Source organism: Drosophila subpulchrella, chromosome 2L (genome assembly GCF_014743375.2).
Source record: "Drosophila subpulchrella strain 33 F10 #4 breed RU33 chromosome 2L, RU_Dsub_v1.1 Primary Assembly, whole genome shotgun sequence".
Lineage (NCBI taxonomy): Eukaryota > Metazoa > Arthropoda > Insecta > Diptera > Drosophilidae > Drosophila > Drosophila subpulchrella.
In genome coordinates this window covers 11,810,226-11,828,000 of record NC_050610.1, presented here as the reverse complement: position 1 = coordinate 11,828,000, position 17,775 = coordinate 11,810,226, and the positions used below count along the sequence as shown (strand labels likewise).

The following is a 17,775-nucleotide window of genomic DNA, read 5'->3' as shown; positions in this document are numbered from 1 at the left end:
TATAAGTTGATAAGCTAAAAATGAATAAATAAACAATTTGTAATTTAAATTGAAATGTTTAAAAATGGTATTTATTCTTTTTGAAAAATCGTTATTTATTTGAAAACCTAGTAAATTAAACTTAACGCGTTAGTCATTTGCAGCTACTCATATTTTCGTTGCTAGCGCTCGTACGGCCATCTGGCAACATTGCAAAAGTATTCTTATTCCATCGCAGTGGCAGCCCTGGTGTTTTCGCAGAAAATTTCTTTGCACTTGCCAAACAATAATAAAAAACTTGCTTAATTTTAGTCCAGAAATAGTAGAAATACAACGACAAGAATCAGCATAACAGCACATTAAAAATGTTTCGATCACATTTTGATAAAAACTTAGGTAAGTAACCCGGAAAACAAGGAAAATAAGCCTAATGATTGGCCAGTAAAAGTGACTCATCGAAAAACCAAAAAGAACAAAAAAAACTTACAAGTAACAATAAAAAGGCAATTGAACTCTTCAATTGAAGATTATGATAAATGCACAAAGGCTTACTAATTACGCACTTATTATTTCCAGAAAATGCCACGAGTCACTTGCGTTTGGAGCCCGACTGGCCCTCCATCCTCTTGATTTGCGATGAAATCAATCAGAAAGATGTCACGTAAGTTTTGGGATTACCAATAGTTATAGGTAATTAACAATCTAACTTTTGCAGTCCCAAGAATGCCTTTGCCGCCATCAAGAAGAAGATGAACTCCCCCAATCCCCACTCATCCTGCTATTCCCTGCTGGTCCTCGAGAGCATCGTCAAGAACTGCGGAGCACCCGTGCACGAGGAGGTCTTCACCAAGGAGAACTGCGAGATGTTCAGCAGCTTCCTGGAGTCCACGCCCCACGAGAACGTCCGCCAGAAGATGCTCGAGCTTGTCCAGACCTGGGCCAATGCCTTCCGCTCCTCGGACAAGTACCAGGCCATCAAGGTAGGATCGGGTGTGCTTTAAAAAGGGATTTCCCATGAATTGGGGTTTTTCCAAGAAAGGGATTTCCCATGAAAATCAACAGAATGTAAGAAATTGTATCAGGTGAACAACCAAATAACAACTTTAAGATAGATAAGCGATATCTTAAATTCGGAATTTATTTTAAAATGTTTGTCTGGAGCTTAAAGTATTATATTTTAAAGAATTTTCAAGGATTTTTGACCTATTAGTATTTGGTCATTCTCATAAGATTCCTATTTAAGGAACCAAAATCTTAGGTATCTGTGTAAATGAAAGAAGTTTCTAATATTTTTTAACAAAAACGTCAAGTCAAAATGATCTATAAATATATAATTTGCTTAAAATTGATATAAGATAGGATAATTCCTTTTAACTTTGAATAATGACCAATCATTGACAGTCTTATCTTTCTAACAATTTTGAAATAATTTCAATAATGATTGAAAATTAATAGTAGTATATAGCCAAAGGTTGAATATATTAAATTAAATTTTAACTGTCTAACAAAAAGGGGATCCCTCTTGTACAAAAAACCGCCCCTGTCTCTTTTGGCCTTAATCTAATTAGTAGAAACAACTGTTTGATGTGAGCCAAGAGCCAGTGAAAAGTCATCAGTCGAATCGAAATGAGCTCCGAAGAAGAACTAAGCTTAGAAGAGGAATCTCTAGTAGGCTCACATAAATATAATGGCTTACCACTTATAACATTCCCATCCTTTGCAGGACACCATGACCATCCTGAAGGCCAAGGGGCACACCTTCCCCGAGCTCCGGGAGGCGGATGCCATGTTCACGGCGGACACGGCGCCCAACTGGGCAGATGGCAGGGTGTGCCATCGCTGTCGCGTGGAGTTCACCTTCACCAACCGGAAGCACCACTGCCGAAACTGCGGCCAGGTCTTCTGTGGCCAGTGCACTGCCAAGCAGTGTCCGCTGCCCAAGTACGGAATCGAGAAGGAGGTGAGGGTCTGCGATGGCTGCTTCGCCGCCCTCCAGCGTCCGACGAGCGGAGGAGGTAGCGCAAAGTCTGGAGCACGACCGGCGGACAGCGAGCTCCCGGCCGAGTATCTGAACAGCACATTGGCTCAGCAAGTGCAGGTGAGTCACCAAAAAGCGTATTAGTATTTATCAAATCAAAGCAGATTAAAAAACAATAACTCATGCTTTTAAAAGTAGCCAGTTATAACTTTCCAATCGTTCATACTTAGTCTTGTTTTAAACGTGTATATGATTGGGTTTCTTTGTGAGCAATTTAATATATTTTTTATAACAGAAGCATACACTTTTATTGACAAGTTGTACAAACAATATTTCTAGTTTCTTAAAGTAAGCAATGAGAAGTGTTTGAATGATCTTGTTCAGTTTGATTTGAAACGTTTAGATTGTTAGTTGTGTTTATAAAGAATATTAATATATTGGTTATTACCTAGATAATCAATGGTAAATTAAATTATTTAATTTTAATTTTTAAAACCTTTGTACCTATCAATAATATAATTATTGAATTATTATCATCCAATTAATATCAAACTTTTTCCTATCCAGACACCAGCCCGCAAGACCGAGCAGGAACTCAAGGAGGAGGAGGAACTGCAGCTGGCCCTGGCCCTCAGTCAATCGGAGGCGGAGCAGCAGAAGCCCAAGCAGCAAGCCCAGCCAGCCGCTGCCTATCGCCTGCAGCAGAGGTCTCCCAGTCCGGAGGCGCCGCCCGAGCCCAAGGAGTACCACCAGCCGCAGCCGGAGGAGGCGGCCAATCCGGAGCTGGCCAAGTACTTGAATCGCAGCTACTGGGAGCAACGCAAGATTAGCGAATCCTCCTCGATGGCAAGTCCCTCGGCGCCGAGTCCCATGCCACCAACACCGCAGCCCCAACAGATTATGCCCTTGCAGGCCAAGAGCGCCGATGAGGTGCAGATCGATGAGTTTGCCGCCAACATGCGCACCCAGGTGGAGATTTTTGTGAACCGCATGAAGTCCAACTCGAGCCGTGGTCGCAGCATCTCCAACGATTCCTCGGTGCAGACCCTCTTCATGACTCTGACTTCGCTGCACTCCCAGCAGTTGTCCTACATCAAGGAAATGGACGACAAGCGCATGTGGTACGAGCAGCTGCAGGACAAGCTCACCCAGATCAAGGACTCGAGGGCTGCGTTGGATCAGCTGCGACAGGAGCATGTGGAGAAGCTGCGCAGAATCGCCGAGGAGCAGGAGCGTCAACGCCAGATGCAAATGGCCCAGAAGCTGGATATAATGCGCAAGAAGAAGCAGGAGTACCTGCAATACCAACGGCAGTTGGCACTGCAGCGCATCCAGGAGCAGGAGCGCGAGATGCAGTTGCGTCAGGAGCAGCAGAAGGCGCAGTATTTGATGGGTCAGTCGGCCCCACCGTTTCCCTACATGCCACCGTCGGCGGTGCCGCAACATGGATCGCCCTCGCACCAGTTAAACAATGTTTACAATCCATATGCTGCCGGAGTGCCTGGATATCTGCCACAGGCACCTGCCCCGGCTCCCAACGGACATGGTCAGTTCCAGGCCATTCCGCCGGGAATGTACAATCCTTCAATGCAACAGACGATGCCTCCGAATCTTCAGCAGCCCGGTGGCTTAATGCAGCAACCTGCGCCGCCTGGAAATGCCCAGATGATGCCGCCCATGCCCGAAAATCAGTTCGCCAACAATCCAGCAATCCTACAGCAGCCGCAAGCTCCACAGGCACAACAGCATCCCAATCCTCAGATACCATTTCAACAGCAGCCTCAGCAAATCCCAGTGCAGCAGCCCCAGCAACAGCCACAGCAAATCCCCGTACAGCAGCCCCAACCACAAATGACTCACGTAATGCACCAACAGCATCAGCCCTTGCCCAACCAGGCGCCTCCAGCTCCACACGCACCTCCAGTCACCGAAATCACCAATAACCAAGTCCAGGCGGTGGCTGCTGCACCTGCTCCGCCGCAAAACGAACCCGGACCCGCGCCCGTTAAGGCTGAAGAGCCAGCCACAGCGGAACTTATTAGTTTCGATTAATCCAAACAATGTTATTCCATTTGTATTACCCTTCAGAGCTGGGCCCAAACAGTTTTCGTATGGTCGTTATGCCAAAAATGTATGTTTTGTTAAGTTCATTGCGGTTATTAGTTACTATTTCAAAAGATTTCGCTACGAGAAACAGGATAAATTTTAAGTTTAGAAGAAATGGAGGTAAAAAGACAGAAAATTCCATACGAGATCTGTTTAGAACGACGCCCGCTCTTTTATCAAGTTTTAACCAACTAATGTTATTCGAAAATAAACGCTAACTTTGTATTTTGCGAGGCTCTGTTATTATTCGTTGAACAAGATGTTTAAGAATTAATTCAGAATATGTATTTTTAGATCATTACTGAACTGTGTAAACTAAGGAGAATAAGGATTTAAAAGATTTGTTTTCAGGCATCCGAGAGAGCAGCCACTCCTGGCAGGACCTTTCCCTCCAGCAGTTCTAGCGAGGCTCCACCTCCGGTGGACACATGGGAGACCTTGTCTGCTCCACCGAACTTCATGCAAGCCGTGGCCGTATCACCTCCGCCCACAATTGTGGTGGCTCCCCGCTTTGTGGCTCCAATGACCGCCTCCAACATGGACTGGGTGCCCTGGGAGAATAGCTCATTCTCGAACAGACCCGGCGGTCCGTTCCACACGATGGTCTTGGACGCACAAATGGCGCCTGCAAACACCGCACTGGATATCTCGCCATGGTCCAGACCCATCATATCTTTTGGTATACCCTGTTGGCCATCAACACGATCGATTTTATCCGGTTTCTTGTCGATCTTGTTGGCAATAACGAAATCCACCGGAAATAGTATATTCACATTCTTCTCCTTTGCCTTGCAGACTATGTCATCAACCATCTTAGCTCCTTTCTCGTCGAAGAGGGATTTTCCAATCTCCATGTTGTTAAGGACTTTTAGAAATGTAAAGGCCATGCCACCGGATATGATCATAACAGATACGCTATTCAGGAGATTGGTGATCAAGGGAATTTTATCAGCTATCTTGGCTCCGCCCAAAATGGCCAAAAAGGGAGTCGCCGGATTGTGAAGAACCTTGGCGAAGTATTCCAGTTCCTTGTCCAAGAGGAAACCAGCAGCACGCACCTTGTAGCCATCGCCCATCATGGAACTATGAGGACGATGGGCGGTTCCAAAGGCATCGTTCACATAGATCTCGCCCAGCTGCGCCAACTTGGCCCGGAACTCTTTGACCTTCTGGGGATCGGCCTTGACCTTCTTTTTGTTCTCGTCCTTGCTGCTTCCTGTCTCCTCGGCGTAGAAGCGAAGGTTCTCCAGCAGCAGGACGCTGCCCTCGGGCGGATCCTTTAGTGCTTCAAGGGTCTGATCACCGACACAGTCGTCAAGGAAGCAAACCGGCTTTCCCAGCACCTTCTCCAGCTCCTTGGCAACCGGCTCCAGGCTGAACTTCTTGTCCTTTTTGCCATCAGGACGTCCCAAGTGGGAGGCCAAAACCTAAGACAAGAATAGCGAGAAAATATAATTACTAACTTTTTATTTAAAAATTTATTTTTGTTTATTTATTTAATATTTCCTTAGATTAGATAAATTGGTACAAACAATAGACTTTTAAACTCACCAAAGATTTACACTTCTTTTCCAAAGCATATTTAATACTTGGAAGGGCGGCCACAATGCGTTGGTTGTTTGTTATTCTACCATCTTTCATGGGTACATTAAAGTCCACTCTTAAAATAAATAATTAAATATGTAAAAATGTGTTTTTCTGGATCCTTACCTCATAAAAACTCTTTTCCCAGCCACATCGACATTTTTTAGACTTAACTTCTTTGCTTGAGTTTTTTTACCATTGCAATCATCTTTGCTAAAATATCTTAAAAACTTAGCTGCATTTGGGATTCGAATCAAATGAGCAGTATTGTTGAATGGTAAAAACTTAAGATACTTATGTTGTAAGGAAAGCATGTTTAAAACTGTTCTTAACTAAAGGTTTCTGTTTGGATGTTTAACCGACGAAATCTAAGTAAATATTTTGACTTAACAATGAAAAACTATTTTTGAAACAAAACTCTCATGCAAAAAATTTGAAGTTCCTATCAAAGCTAATTTAAATTAAAGAAAATGTATTGCTTAACATGTTTTTTTATAAACATTGTAAAATAGTAAAAAATGTTGTCTTAAATAAAGAGCACCTTATTTAAAAAATATTTTTAAACTTTTTAAATAAATTCCTACGATCTGGCAGCTCCGTTTTATTTATCATATCTGGACCATCTGGCAACCTTGGCAATGAACATATGTTTTTGATGAAAACACAAGAAAAGGAGGGAAAAACTGGAATTGTTTGTAATTTGTTTGTTTTGCTGTTAAAACCCAAACAAAACCCAAGATGGGTGGTGGAGATCTAGTAAGTTATGGCTTCCTCATATACGATCCCTTAAAAAACGGTCGAATTCCCCCGCAGAACCTAAAGAAATCATGGCATCCGCACACGATGAAAAATCAGGAGCGCGTTTGGAAGGCGGAGGAGCAGGCAAAGATGGAGGAGCGCAAACTGGAGGATCTTCGCAAGGAGATCAACGAGGAGAGGGACAGGGAGGAGCTGAGGCGACTGGGCGAAAGATCCGGCGTGCTGGGCAATAGTGGTGGAGCAGCCGGCGAAGCCAAGCTGGAATGGATGTACAAAAGTGAGTCACCCAAATGAAACCCTGATAGATCCCTTAATCTCCTAATATATCCCAATCCAGACAGCACGGAGTTGATCAATCGCGAGGAGTACCTCCTGGGTCGCAAAATCGACAAGTCCTTTGAGACCCTGCAGGCCGAGGAGCACCGCCAGGAACAGAACACAGTCGGCCTCAAGCAGTCCATCAATCATGTGGAGCACGACTGCGTGCCCTTCTCCATCCGGACATACCGCAACCTGCAGTCTACCGAACAGGTGGACATGCAGCGCAAGACCCTCGAGGATCCTCTCATGCTCATCAAGCAGCGCGAAATGGAATCCCGCCGAAAACTTCTCGAGAACCCTGTCAAACTCAAGGAAATCCACCGCATCCTTAAGACCGAACAGGATCTTAAGGCCTCCAAAGAGAAGAAGGCCAAGAAGAGCAAAAAGTCCAAGAAGTCCAAAAAGAAGAAAAACAAAAAGCGATCCAGTGATGAGGATGACAGTGAGAGCAGCGATAGCGACGATGACTTGGACAGAAAACTGGCCCGCCAGGTCAGCAAACTCAAGGGGGACCACAGCAATGGTGAACTCAAGTTGGACAAACTGCTGGACGCCAAATATCGCACTATATCCAAGCAACTAGATTTGGCCACCAAGAAAAAGAGCAAGAAATCTAAGAGGAAAAGCAGCGACAGCAGTGACGAAAGTAGTGACGACGATCAAAAGCCTAGGCGACAAAGATCTAGGGAACCTGAGTCCAGGAGAAGGGACAAGAGGAGTCCAGAAGAGTCTAAGCAGCGGGAGAGGCGCAGGAGCAGAAGCCCTCGAGATAGAACAAAGCGACAGAGCAGAAGTCCAGAGCAAAGGCAAAGGCGCAGGAGTCCAGACGTGAGAAAGGAAAGGCGGAGGAGCAGGAGTCCCCAGGAGAGAAAAGAAAGGCGGAGGAGCAGAAGTCCCCAAGAGAGAAAGCAGAGACAGAGGACCAAAAGCCCAGAGGACAGAAAAGACAGACGCCGACGCCCAGAAGAAAGCAAGGAAACCTCTAAGCTGAAAGACAAACGTAGAAGTAGAAGCCCAGAGGAGCGTTCTAGATCCAAGCGCAGCCGGAGCAGAAGTTCCAAAAGAGAAGAAAGACGAAGGAGTCCTGAGAGACCACCTCAACGAAGGGAAAGGGAGCGCAGTCCAGCACCCAATCGACCCGCCGGCAAGCCGAAGCTTAGCGAATCCGATCGAGAAGCTCGTCTGCGCGAGATGATGGACAATGCCACTTGGAGGGAAGCGGATCGCACTCAGGTGGTACGCAAGCACCGAGAAGCCTATGCCCGCGAAGAGGCCCAAAACCGTGAACGAGACTTCGACAAGGAGTTCATCAACAAGGAGGTCAAGAAGGCCATTGCCAACCACAACTCCATAGGCGATCGCATCCGTGCCAATCTTAACAATATCCAGCGCACCGCCTCCTCCATGGACAGCAACTTTGCCCGCAAATAAGCTAGGTTTCCTTTATTTCATATGCATTATATGGTTCCGCAACAATTAGATTCAACTTTTAAACGTGTTGGTTTGTGCTTACAAGATAAACGATGCGATTAACATAAATATACCGTCTTTGGGGACTTAGGCGTTGCTTAGAGCAGCCACGCCCGGCAGTGTCTTGCCCTCCAGGAGCTCCAGCGAAGCGCCGCCGCCAGTGGAAACGTGCGAGACGAGTGCCTCGGTGTTCCACTTGGCGCAGCAAGAGGCAGTGTCGCCGCCGCCGATGATGGAGACGGTTCCGTTCTTAGTGGCGGCCACCACGCCGTCCATGATGGACTTGGTGCCGTTGGCGAAGTTGGGGAACTCGAACACGCCGGGTGGTCTGCAAGGGAACATTCATAGATGTTATAAAGATATGAGGGGATAATCCTTAAGTGGAAAACCTACCCGTTCCACACGATCAGCTTGGAGCGGGCAATGGGCGCCGCGAAGAGCTCACGGGTCTTGGGACCCACATCCAGACCCATGTGTCCATCGGGAATTCCACCCTCCACGGTGGCCTCGCTCACGGTGGCGTTCTCGGCGAACTTGTCGCCGCAGACAAAGTCCACTGGCAAATGCAGCTGCACGTTGTTCTTCTTGGCCTTCTCCACCAGATTCAGCACGATCTTGGAGCCCTCCTCGTCGAACAGGGAGCCACCGATCTTCATGTTGTTGAGGACCTTCAGGAAGGTGAAGGCCATGCCGCCGCCGATGATCATCTCGTTGACCTTGTCCAGAAGGTTCTCGATGAGTTGGATCTTGTCGGCGACCTTGGCGCCACCAAGAATGGCCAGGAAGGGATTTGGTGGCTTGTCCAGAGCCTGCGAGAAGTACTTCAGCTCCTTGTTGAGCAGCAGACCAGCGGCACGCTGTTCGAAGCCATCGCCCATCATGGAACTGTGGGCGCGATGGGCAGTGCCAAAGGCATCGTTCACATAGACATCACCCAGTTTGGCCAGGCTGGCGCGGAACTCCTTGACCTTGGCGGGATCGGCCTTCACCTTGCCGCCGCTGGCATCCAGACCCTTGCCCTCCTCCTCCACGTAGAAGCGGACGTTCTCCAGCAGGATGACGGATCCTGGAGCGGGATCCTTGCAGGCGGCCTCCACCTCGCTGCCGACGCAGTCGCTCAGGAAGGTCACCTCCTGGCCGAGCAGGGTCTTCAGTTCAGCGGCAACGGGGGCCAAAGTGTACTTGATGTTCTTGTTGCCATCGGGACGACCCAAATGGGACATGAGCACCACAGACTTGGCCTTCTTGGACAGGGCCAACTTCACACTATCCAGTGCAGCCACAATCCTCTGGTTGCTGGTGATCTTGCCCTCCTTGATGGGCACATTGAAGTCCACTCTGTCGTATTGGTGAAACGAAAACGAAAGTTTATGCAACTGAATTTCAAGGGAGCATTCGCAAATTACCGCATCAGCACCCGCTTGCCATTCAAGTCTAGGTTCTCGATGCTCAGTTTGTTGAAGGCCATCTTGGGATTTTTCTGGATTTTATGGATACTCCTGATGTGTGTTAGCAAAGCCCGGGTCGCGATTCCACTGATTCCGCAAATCTTCTTCGTCTTCGTCCGCAACTGCTTTGCGGCAATGTCAGCGCAAGGTCATTGGTGGGCGGCTAGGGCTGCATCTCGATTCCAGGGCCGCATTTCCGTAGCAAGCAGCTTTTTGCCGATTGGTCTGTATCCTGCGCAGGACACAAATGGGATTACAACAATAAAGGGGCCCGGAGTCCATAGTGGAGTTTATTTTTATTGTAAAGTCGGCTTAAAATTAGAATTGTCAAATGCAACCGTGTGTTGGCGCCCAACTAGTGCTGCCAAGCGATTGTATAGTGTTGTAAAGATTCCGAGGTGTTAATAAGAAGAGTGTCGAAAACTTGTAAATCTAAAAAGGGATATCAACTGTCCATTAAAAATGTTTTTAAAACTATAAATATTAAATGAACTAAGCAATTCCTTTTTATTTTCTTTTGATTTTGTTGAAATAAAAATGTACAGCGTAACTCTGTGCTGTGAAATATAACATTTTCAACAGAAGGCAAACAAACAGTAATATAATATTTATAAATTAATACTAATATAAATTAATTATAATATTAAACATAGTAATTGTGATTCGTGACTGAATCGTGAAGTGACCTAGCGAGTACAACCACCTACTTGTAAAACGATAAACGATAGCAAACGTTACAATATATTAAGTGTGTAAAAGTAACGGCAACAAAGCTTTTTAAAAACAACATAACCGTTCAAAGAAAAAAAAAGAAATAGAAAGGGGAAATCATTTTAAGAAAAACTGATGCAAAACAATTTTATTTAATTTATAGAATAAAGAAAATTTTCTTGAGAGAAATTAACAAAACGAAATTTTAATGGTGATTTTCGGAAATTTACGGTAAATTTTATTTCGAGTGTGCCAGAGACCCACTCTCGGATCAGTACAGTATCAAGAACTAGAGCTGTAAACGATTCTACTTTTTGTGAATTGATTCTTTTTGATTCCACTCTGACATCGGCGACATTTTCCTCCTGCTAGATAGAGACGGGAAAAGCCGATACAACTTGCTGCAGCGGAAAACGGGACCGCACACGCAAATAGATTCAGTATTCCACTGATTTATTCAGTATTTTTTAAGGAGTCTTAGGTAATTTTTGTATATGGCGTTTCGGGATTTTTTTGAGAAGTAAATGCATTTGAACTGCAATGGAGCCGTTATCAGGAATTTTTTTGTTGGTGCAGAACCTCCCAACGGCTCGGAACCCAGCAAATGATCTCGTCTTTTAAAGAAACATTGCTATGCTTTTTTAAGGAAATTACCAACCTCCATCCAACTTATGTCCTTATTGGCAAAACCTGGCAAACAAACAACCCAAAAATCCATTCGCCTGTAATTGCGGTTCAAATACACAGAAAATTTATTTTTATTTTCAAGTTTGACAACAATTTTCTCATGTTCCGTGGTAGGGGATTATTTTCGTGAACACTTTTGACATATAGTGAAATTTGCCATTTGTGGTAAAGAGCTAAAAATAAAAGATTCATTCATTCATTCATTTTAAACGAGTCCCCTAATTAACTGCAATCTGAAGCTACATAAGCGTTAAGTACTCATTGCAGACTGCATTTGGACTTTGTTTCTTGAGATAGGTCTACTTCATTTTTCGATGTTTTCCTTTTGACGTAAAACCTACTTCTTCCAAAACATTAACGTGGTTTCTTTGGCAGATCTTCAATCTCCGTGGGTGATTCCAACTGCTTTATACGGCTCTGGAGATTCCTCCGATTCGTTGTTAGCAACCTTTTTTGTCTGTTGTTGGGCCTTCTTAATATTCGGGCTCGGTCGATTGCTGTGACCCTTCGAAGTCGTCTTAAAGATAGTTCGTTTAATACCACATTACCATATCGTATGTCATTTCATAAAACTTACTGCTGACCTCAAAATGAACATTTGATGGACAAATTTGTAATAATGTTTACGAAACTTCAGAATGCTATGAGACTTGTGTTATTGAATGGAAGCGTTGGAAGCATTTTTAACAATTAAATCTAATATCTATCGATTGTTCTTTAATAATTACACTCTTTTTACTTACAGGAGGAAGTGAATTAAAGGAGTATCATGTCATTGTTGTCCTCTTCTAGGAACATTTTAATGTGTCATTTAAGCCTTTTCGGCGCTTTGCATGGTCTGAATGTGACGCTTGGCGTGGCTACCTGCTGCTGCCTGATCATCATTGCAGATCATCGGCCCTGTTGGCGCTGCGAATGCTGTTAAACAGTTAAAGGTGCCCATTATCACCCTACACCCCAAACAACAATGCCAACGACATTTCACTCTTCCTTAAAAATCATATGAGATTCAAAAAGCTGACATGCACAACAAAGTATCTACTAGGTAAAAACCAATTCTTCTATCTTCCCCGCAAACTATCAGTCATATATTCTTATAAACCGACTCCGGTTAGGACATACCAAACTCACTAATCCTCGCTATCGATGTAAAACATTTTAAAACAAGGCGGCTCAAAAAAAATTAAATAGAAACCGGTGCCTAACCAAAATCTAAAATTTAAAGTGCGATAGCTTTTTAAAAGTCGCGTTACGAATTTATCAACTCGAATGCGAATTTGCTGATAAAGGCTTTGAAATAATGTGGAATGAAAGCACATATTTTTTTCCAAAAAATTTTAAGGGTGTCGAGCGACATGTGTATATTGGATTAAATTTTTCAAATCAATAAATTAAAAAATCTCCGTTTAAAGTATAGTATAAGTATATACAATTTTTTGAACCAAATATTTGCCAAAAAGAAACTCTAGGCGATATATATGAGTCGGTTTCAAATCGTTCTGGTGTGCATACCTGTTTTGTTTTTCCTTATTTTTAAAAAGTCGATTTCTGCGTTTCCGGAGTGGTTATATTGGCGGAAATAGTTTCGGACTCCGTGGTTCGGCTACGCAATCGAGTGGTTCTGTTCGCATAGTCGTACATACGCGAGGAGCAGCGGAATTGGCGATTTCGTTTACTTGAATTACTTGAATTTTGGCTGATTTATTTTATTTTTACAAAATCGGACTCGAGCTGAAAAGCCTGCTGAGCTTGAGAAAAAATTGGGTGAGTGTGTTTTTGTGGCCCATTTTTGACACCACCAAGAGGATGTCGGAGGGGGAGGATTCGAGGGCGAAATGCGCCCGGGGAGTGATGCAGAAGCAAGCAGCGGGACAACCCGAAGGCTAAAATGATTGCGCTTGATGAAGAGTCGTGGGCCAGTATTGTTGAGACGGACAAGGATTGGGACGAGTCACCATCGTCATCATCCGCGAAGGTGCCTAAACGGAAGGTTGCTGCGTACTGGGGCTTCATCGAAAGAAGCATCGCGGGTTAAGGGACAACGGGAAGTGAAGACCATTGAGACCGCCGCTGACCCCGCCGCTGTCTCTGCCGCTGCTGCCGCTGTAAAAGGGACCCTCGTCCCACCAGCAAGTGCCGTCGCTGCAGAGATGGGAGAAATCCGCTCGGAGATCGTAAAGATGTCCATGCTGTCGGTCATAAGCCCTACCGTGAGCCTAAAGGTGCAGTCCGTGGCAAACCGGTATGAGGAGGTCATCGGAGCCCTGCTGGTCCGGATTGGAGTGCTGGAGGACCGTTTAAAGAGGCAGACACCGGTCGCCTCATATACAGTTGCGTACCCCAATTTGACAGTGCCGCGGCAGACCTGGTCGCCAGTCGTACACAGCCCAGACCCGACCGGCTATTCAGAAAAATATGATAAATTCTGCAATAATGGAAATCATAAAATATTTGGGGATGCAATGCTGCAAGTATCCCTGTAATGGGATTAAAAATCCGTTTATTAATTGAGGGGATATACATGGGACATACTTTTTATACAAAACAAAAACAATGATAATGAAATCCTCCACCTACGTAGCAATTCCTTAAGTTTTTTGGCAAACGAGGGAATTGTAGTAAATAAATTGTTTAAAGGTGACGACGATAATGTATCTTACGTTAAGTAATGAAAATATTGAGCTGAGGGTCAAATGAATGACAGATAATTTTTAAGCTTGGTTGAAGAAAATATATGAAAACGGCGTAAGGGAATGAATATAAAAGAAATATAAATCAAATCAAAGCAAATACAATACACTACATACACTATGTACAAAGTACAAATTAACTTAAAAAAAATTTGTAAGAACGAACGCCCCGAAAAGCTTATAAGCGCAGGGTGAAAATGTAACCAAAATAAACTAACAAAACACCAACTTGTCATTCGTTGTATTACTATTAAATAAAATTAACTATGTATTTAAAACAAAAAACAAAATCGAACAATAAATTGAAATTGAAGAGGATTAAAGCAAATCAAGCCTATAAGAAACCATAAAAAATAATATTATGTACAATTCGAGCTGAAGGCCCACTTCGCCATTGCTCAACATCATTGCTAGCTCATAATTTTAATTATTTGTTAGCTCTTTATAAATAAATAAATAAAGCAAATCAAGGCAGGCTAACACTGTGTTTGCAATTCTGTTCGAAATGTGTGTGTTATTTAGTCTTAAAAAATGTGAACACATTTTAAAATTGAAATCGCATTTTAGCCGAAGTTTATTTTTCTCAGCGCCTGGTGAAGATCAGTCTAGCACCATGGTCAACTGCATTCCACTGATAGTACTGTGTATATATTTAAGCTAATCTATTCCCCAATGGCCACACAGAATGGGTAATCGAACGAAATTTTAAAGTTACATATCTTTTGAATTTATTTTTATTTACTTAGTTGCCGAGAGGACCTTCTGCCGCTGGTCATAGCTCCGTAGCTACTGATTGTTTTTACCGCCTATCTGGGAAAGCATGAGAAAAGTAGTGGTGGGTAAATGCTGGCGATACTATGGTGATAGTTTTCAGACAATCGGTGGTGCAACCATCGATGTTATCGATCATCGATAGTTTGTTAGCTCAAATGAGGAATAATAAGTAAAGTGTAGACAAACTATCGATTTTGTATCGAGAAACCTAGAAGAATTTCAAAAAAATTATATATTAAACGCAAACATGAAACAACATAAAAACAAACCAATTAAAAATTGGCTAAAAATTTGAATGGCTAAATGCAACCGTTTGTTTGCCGCCCATCTAGAGCTGTAAAGCGATTGCCAAACAGTGCTGTAAAGAGTCTGAGGGGTTGATAGAAAGGGTGTCGCAAAGGGGTGATATTAACAAGGGGTATGACTGCCCATAAACAAATTGTAAATACTGTAAAAATAATAACAAATTTACAAATAGCATTTATTGATTTTGATTTAATCAAAAAATATTTATATTGGTTAAATCTTTTTACTGATGTATAAAATGTATACTTTTTATAAAAATTATTGTAATTATGTATGCACAATTAAATAACACCTGTGTATTGTTAAAAGTATAAAAAAATATCTCTTTTCTTCTAATTATTTAATATGCTTAAGCCCCCTTGAAATCTTGCATCTACTCCCCTGGAAGGCGGTTTCATTAAAACTTTAAAGTCCATAAGAAGTCTCACTTTACAACTTTTTATATTTGCATATTTTATTGATATTTCACGAATTATTTAACTCTAAGACAATTTCTTTTTTTATACAATAACTCCAATTGATTTAAAGCTTTTTCTGGCTATGGAAAAATCTAAGTTCATATAGCAACATCCTTGCCGCCCCTATGCCGTTTGTATGTAAATATGTAATTATTGAATAAATGATTTTTGCTCAGGCCAACAAAGACAAATCACACAATCATGGTCACTGGCCGTTGTTTTATTTTGGCTGTGCAAACGCAATCGAATTCCGCCTATGATGCCATGATGGTTCTGCCCCTTCCCCGAAATGATTCATTCATGGTACCCATTCTCTGTCTTCTCTCATCTCCGACGGACCAAGCACCACCGACCGGGTGACCCACCGCACCACCACCCATCATATGGCACACCACCCACAGCAAGTGCTCAGTGCAGCGAAATGCATGACGCAGATGGCAAAAGAAAGGTATCTGGGGATGGGGTTGATTTTCTGGTTATTCAGACGATTTCTAGCCAAAATGGTAGGCTTCAAAGGATTTACATATATTTTTTAAACAGTATTTCCGGTCAAATTGTATTACAAATAGAAAGTGAGTTTAAAACGTTTAACAGAACAAGGTTTAGGATGAGAAATTTAGTTTTTGCAAGGCATCTGTACACTCATATCTTTTATACACAAAGTACCATGTATTAAGATATATCAATCAATCACAAAATGTTTCCAATGAAATGATTAGACCAAAAAAAAATCATGGTTTTAAAAATTTATCAACTGATAATCTTATGAAATATTGCTTATAAAAAGGAATCTTATTTAATATTGGAATGTTTTTTGTTAGATAATACTCAGTTGGTTATTATTAAATATTTTTCGGGTCCATTATGGTTAGGAACGGATAGATTGGCATCACTGATAATGCAGTGGGTGGGTGAAAGGAACCGTGGTGGGGCCTGAGCCTATTTGGGACATTTCAGATGCAGCAATGCAGTGGCAGTAGCTGTCTTTCCTCATCCTTCAACAACGTCGCCGGAAGAATGACCACTCACACGTCACGGGTGTGGTGTCCTGCGCTCTACGCAACTAAAGCACCTCTTTGGTGACCCGGACCCACTAACGGAGGACATCAGAACACTTCTCCTTGGTCAGGTGGTATTGGAAATCGAAGACAATGGGGCTGCTTAAATTCATTTTAATAATTGCGTGTAAACCGCCCGTTGACGCAGGTGAAACAGGCGAGGTGAGCAGGTGAGCTAGTCAGTTCGAGTCAAGTCCATGTCGACCGGCACGGCACTCGTGTGGAAACATTAGCACATGCCGGGAAAACGAGACCCGTCCCGAGAATGTCTGATACCACAGCGATGATGATGATCGTCTTGTATAGCCGAGATCGAGCTCTCGAGTCAAGCGGCCAAGCGAATCGCCCAACTATCTAGCAACAGTCTAACAATCGCTCTAATCGAGTCGTAAACCTGTTCATGTCGTTCTACCGAGCAATCTTGTGTACCTAAGCGCTAAAAGGGACAGCCTATAGAGGCTATTTTTGTACGCTACTGTATCTAAACCTCCCAGTGTATTTGTAGGATTTTACCATTAAACTACACATACCCATATTTTTTATGATACGTTTTGTATTTATGTTGGCATACGATTTTTTTGAGTGAAATTCAAATTCCCAATCTTTCCCTACTTCTTACAAAGCCCTAACTACCTCATTACAGATCTATTAGCACCACATGCATGTAAGTTGGGAGGGAACTGTAAACTTAATCGCCGTGGATACAAGTTGATGTGTGTGTCTGAGCGTCTGGCTATCGATTGTTTGCATTGAGATTTGTTCACACCTTTATGCTACAGCAGTTTAATGATGCAACGTGCAAATACACTGGGAGAAATTCTTGGGGCAGGTCATGAACAGCATAAGGGAAGGGAAATACAAGACTGGGCAGAAAATCCAAACTAAACAAACAAACTGGGGTTAGTTTAGGGTCTGTATAGACCATAAAAGTATTGGAAAACCTATCCTGCAGATGTTTGAGTTTCTAGGAAGTAGAACCAAGGACAACCATTTTTGCCTGCCCGAACCTTTTTTATCGGTTTTCCGCTAGCACTTCGTCCATTTTGAAATATCGTCTAACCTTGAAATGTCGTCCCTCGTAACGCACAGATAACTCGAAAAATAGGCACACAGGTTGTCCTCTGGAATCTAGACACCGATACCATTGTTCACTGGCCAGAGGCACTGTCTTTCTCCCGGGAGAGACCCCACATGCCCGATGAGAAAACGCGAAAGGCCCACAATTCTTGGGGGAACGAATGAACAATCCACACGAACGGATACCAAGAGTTTGGAGGGCGAAAAGTGAAGTGAGAAGAAATCAAACCACAGCAAAACGGAGACGCAAATCGGCTTATCAGGCAAAAAGTCATCGCTTCTGCTCAAATATGTGATAACTGAATGGACGAGGGCCCACGATTACAGGTGTTTACGTTTACTATACCGCCTCGGATGGGATGACTACTC

At 43.3% G+C, this 17,775-nt stretch overlaps 4 protein-coding genes across 5 annotated transcripts; 2 read left to right on the top strand and 2 right to left on the bottom strand.

The window, feature by feature from the left end:
- The first annotated feature begins 218 nt into the window (after positions 1 to 218).
- LOC119547154 (hepatocyte growth factor-regulated tyrosine kinase substrate) lies at positions 219 to 4,293 on the top strand. Of its 2 annotated transcripts, XM_037853872.1 has the most exons (5): positions 219 to 375; positions 556 to 640; positions 695 to 959; positions 1,703 to 2,077; positions 2,525 to 4,293. In XM_037853872.1, exons 1-5 carry the CDS (start codon positions 345 to 347, stop codon positions 4,007 to 4,009), a joined length of 2,241 nt encoding a protein of 746 aa, XP_037709800.1. In that variant the 5' UTR covers positions 219 to 344; the 3' UTR covers positions 4,010 to 4,293. The 2 variants fall into 2 exon arrangements, with proteins under 2 accessions (XP_037709800.1, XP_037709801.1); XM_037853873.1 differs by lacking the exons at positions 219 to 375; positions 556 to 640; positions 695 to 959 and adding an exon at positions 1,591 to 1,647.
- LOC119547155 (phosphoglycerate kinase) lies at positions 4,287 to 6,055 on the bottom strand. The gene is made up of 3 exons (XM_037853876.1): positions 5,774 to 6,055; positions 5,615 to 5,723; positions 4,287 to 5,490 (listed from the first exon to the last, which is right to left on the bottom strand). Exons 1-3 carry the CDS (start codon positions 5,959 to 5,961, stop codon positions 4,411 to 4,413), a joined length of 1,377 nt encoding a protein of 458 aa, XP_037709804.1. The 5' UTR covers positions 5,962 to 6,055; the 3' UTR covers positions 4,287 to 4,410.
- A 227-nt stretch (positions 6,056 to 6,282) lies between these two features.
- Positions 6,283 to 8,221, top strand: LOC119547782 (pre-mRNA-splicing factor CWC25 homolog). Its single transcript, XM_037854793.1, has 3 exons — positions 6,283 to 6,403; positions 6,461 to 6,683; positions 6,744 to 8,221. Exons 1-3 carry the CDS (start codon positions 6,386 to 6,388, stop codon positions 8,156 to 8,158), a joined length of 1,656 nt encoding a protein of 551 aa, XP_037710721.1. The 5' UTR covers positions 6,283 to 6,385; the 3' UTR covers positions 8,159 to 8,221.
- Positions 8,156 to 9,778, bottom strand: LOC119547784 (phosphoglycerate kinase). The gene is made up of 3 exons (XM_037854794.1): positions 9,604 to 9,778; positions 8,591 to 9,535; positions 8,156 to 8,525 (listed from the first exon to the last, which is right to left on the bottom strand). Exons 1-3 carry the CDS (start codon positions 9,663 to 9,665, stop codon positions 8,285 to 8,287), a joined length of 1,248 nt encoding a protein of 415 aa, XP_037710722.1. The 5' UTR covers positions 9,666 to 9,778; the 3' UTR covers positions 8,156 to 8,284.
- Positions 9,779 to 17,775: the final 7,997 nt, after the last annotated feature.

What these genes read in the sequence shown, in the direction of transcription:
- LOC119547154 (XM_037853872.1), top strand. Translation starts at nt 345, where the DNA reads ATGTTTCGATCACATTTTGATAAAAACTTAG. An exon ending in ACAAGTACCAGGCCATCAAG is followed by an intron (nt 960 to 1,702) that starts GTAGGATCGGGT and finishes CATCCTTTGCAG; the next exon opens with GACACCATGACCATCCTGAA. An exon ending in CATTGGCTCAGCAAGTGCAG is followed by an intron (nt 2,078 to 2,524) that starts GTGAGTCACCAA and finishes TTTCCTATCCAG; the next exon opens with ACACCAGCCCGCAAGACCGA.
- LOC119547784 (XM_037854794.1), bottom strand. Translation starts at nt 9,665, where the DNA reads ATGGCCTTCAACAAACTGAGCATCGAGAACCTAGACTTGAATGGCAAG. An exon ending in GGCAAGCGGGTGCTGATGCG is followed by an intron (nt 9,536 to 9,603) that starts GTAATTTGCGAA and finishes CCAATACGACAG; the next exon opens with AGTGGACTTCAATGTGCCCA. An exon ending in AAGCTGATCGTGTGGAACGG is followed by an intron (nt 8,526 to 8,590) that starts GTAGGTTTTCCA and finishes GTTCCCTTGCAG; the next exon opens with ACCACCCGGCGTGTTCGAGT.
- LOC119547155 (XM_037853876.1), bottom strand. Translation starts at nt 5,961, where the DNA reads ATGCTTTCCTTACAACATAAGTATCTTAAGTTTTTACCATTCAACAAT. An exon ending in GGGAAAAGAGTTTTTATGAG is followed by an intron (nt 5,724 to 5,773) that starts GTAAGGATCCAG and finishes ATTTATTTTAAG; the next exon opens with AGTGGACTTTAATGTACCCA. An exon ending in AAAAGAAGTGTAAATCTTTG is followed by an intron (nt 5,491 to 5,614) that starts GTGAGTTTAAAA and finishes TTCTTGTCTTAG; the next exon opens with GTTTTGGCCTCCCACTTGGG.
- LOC119547782 (XM_037854793.1), top strand. An exon ending in GCTGGAATGGATGTACAAAA is followed by an intron (nt 6,684 to 6,743) that starts GTGAGTCACCCA and finishes ATCCCAATCCAG; the next exon opens with ACAGCACGGAGTTGATCAAT.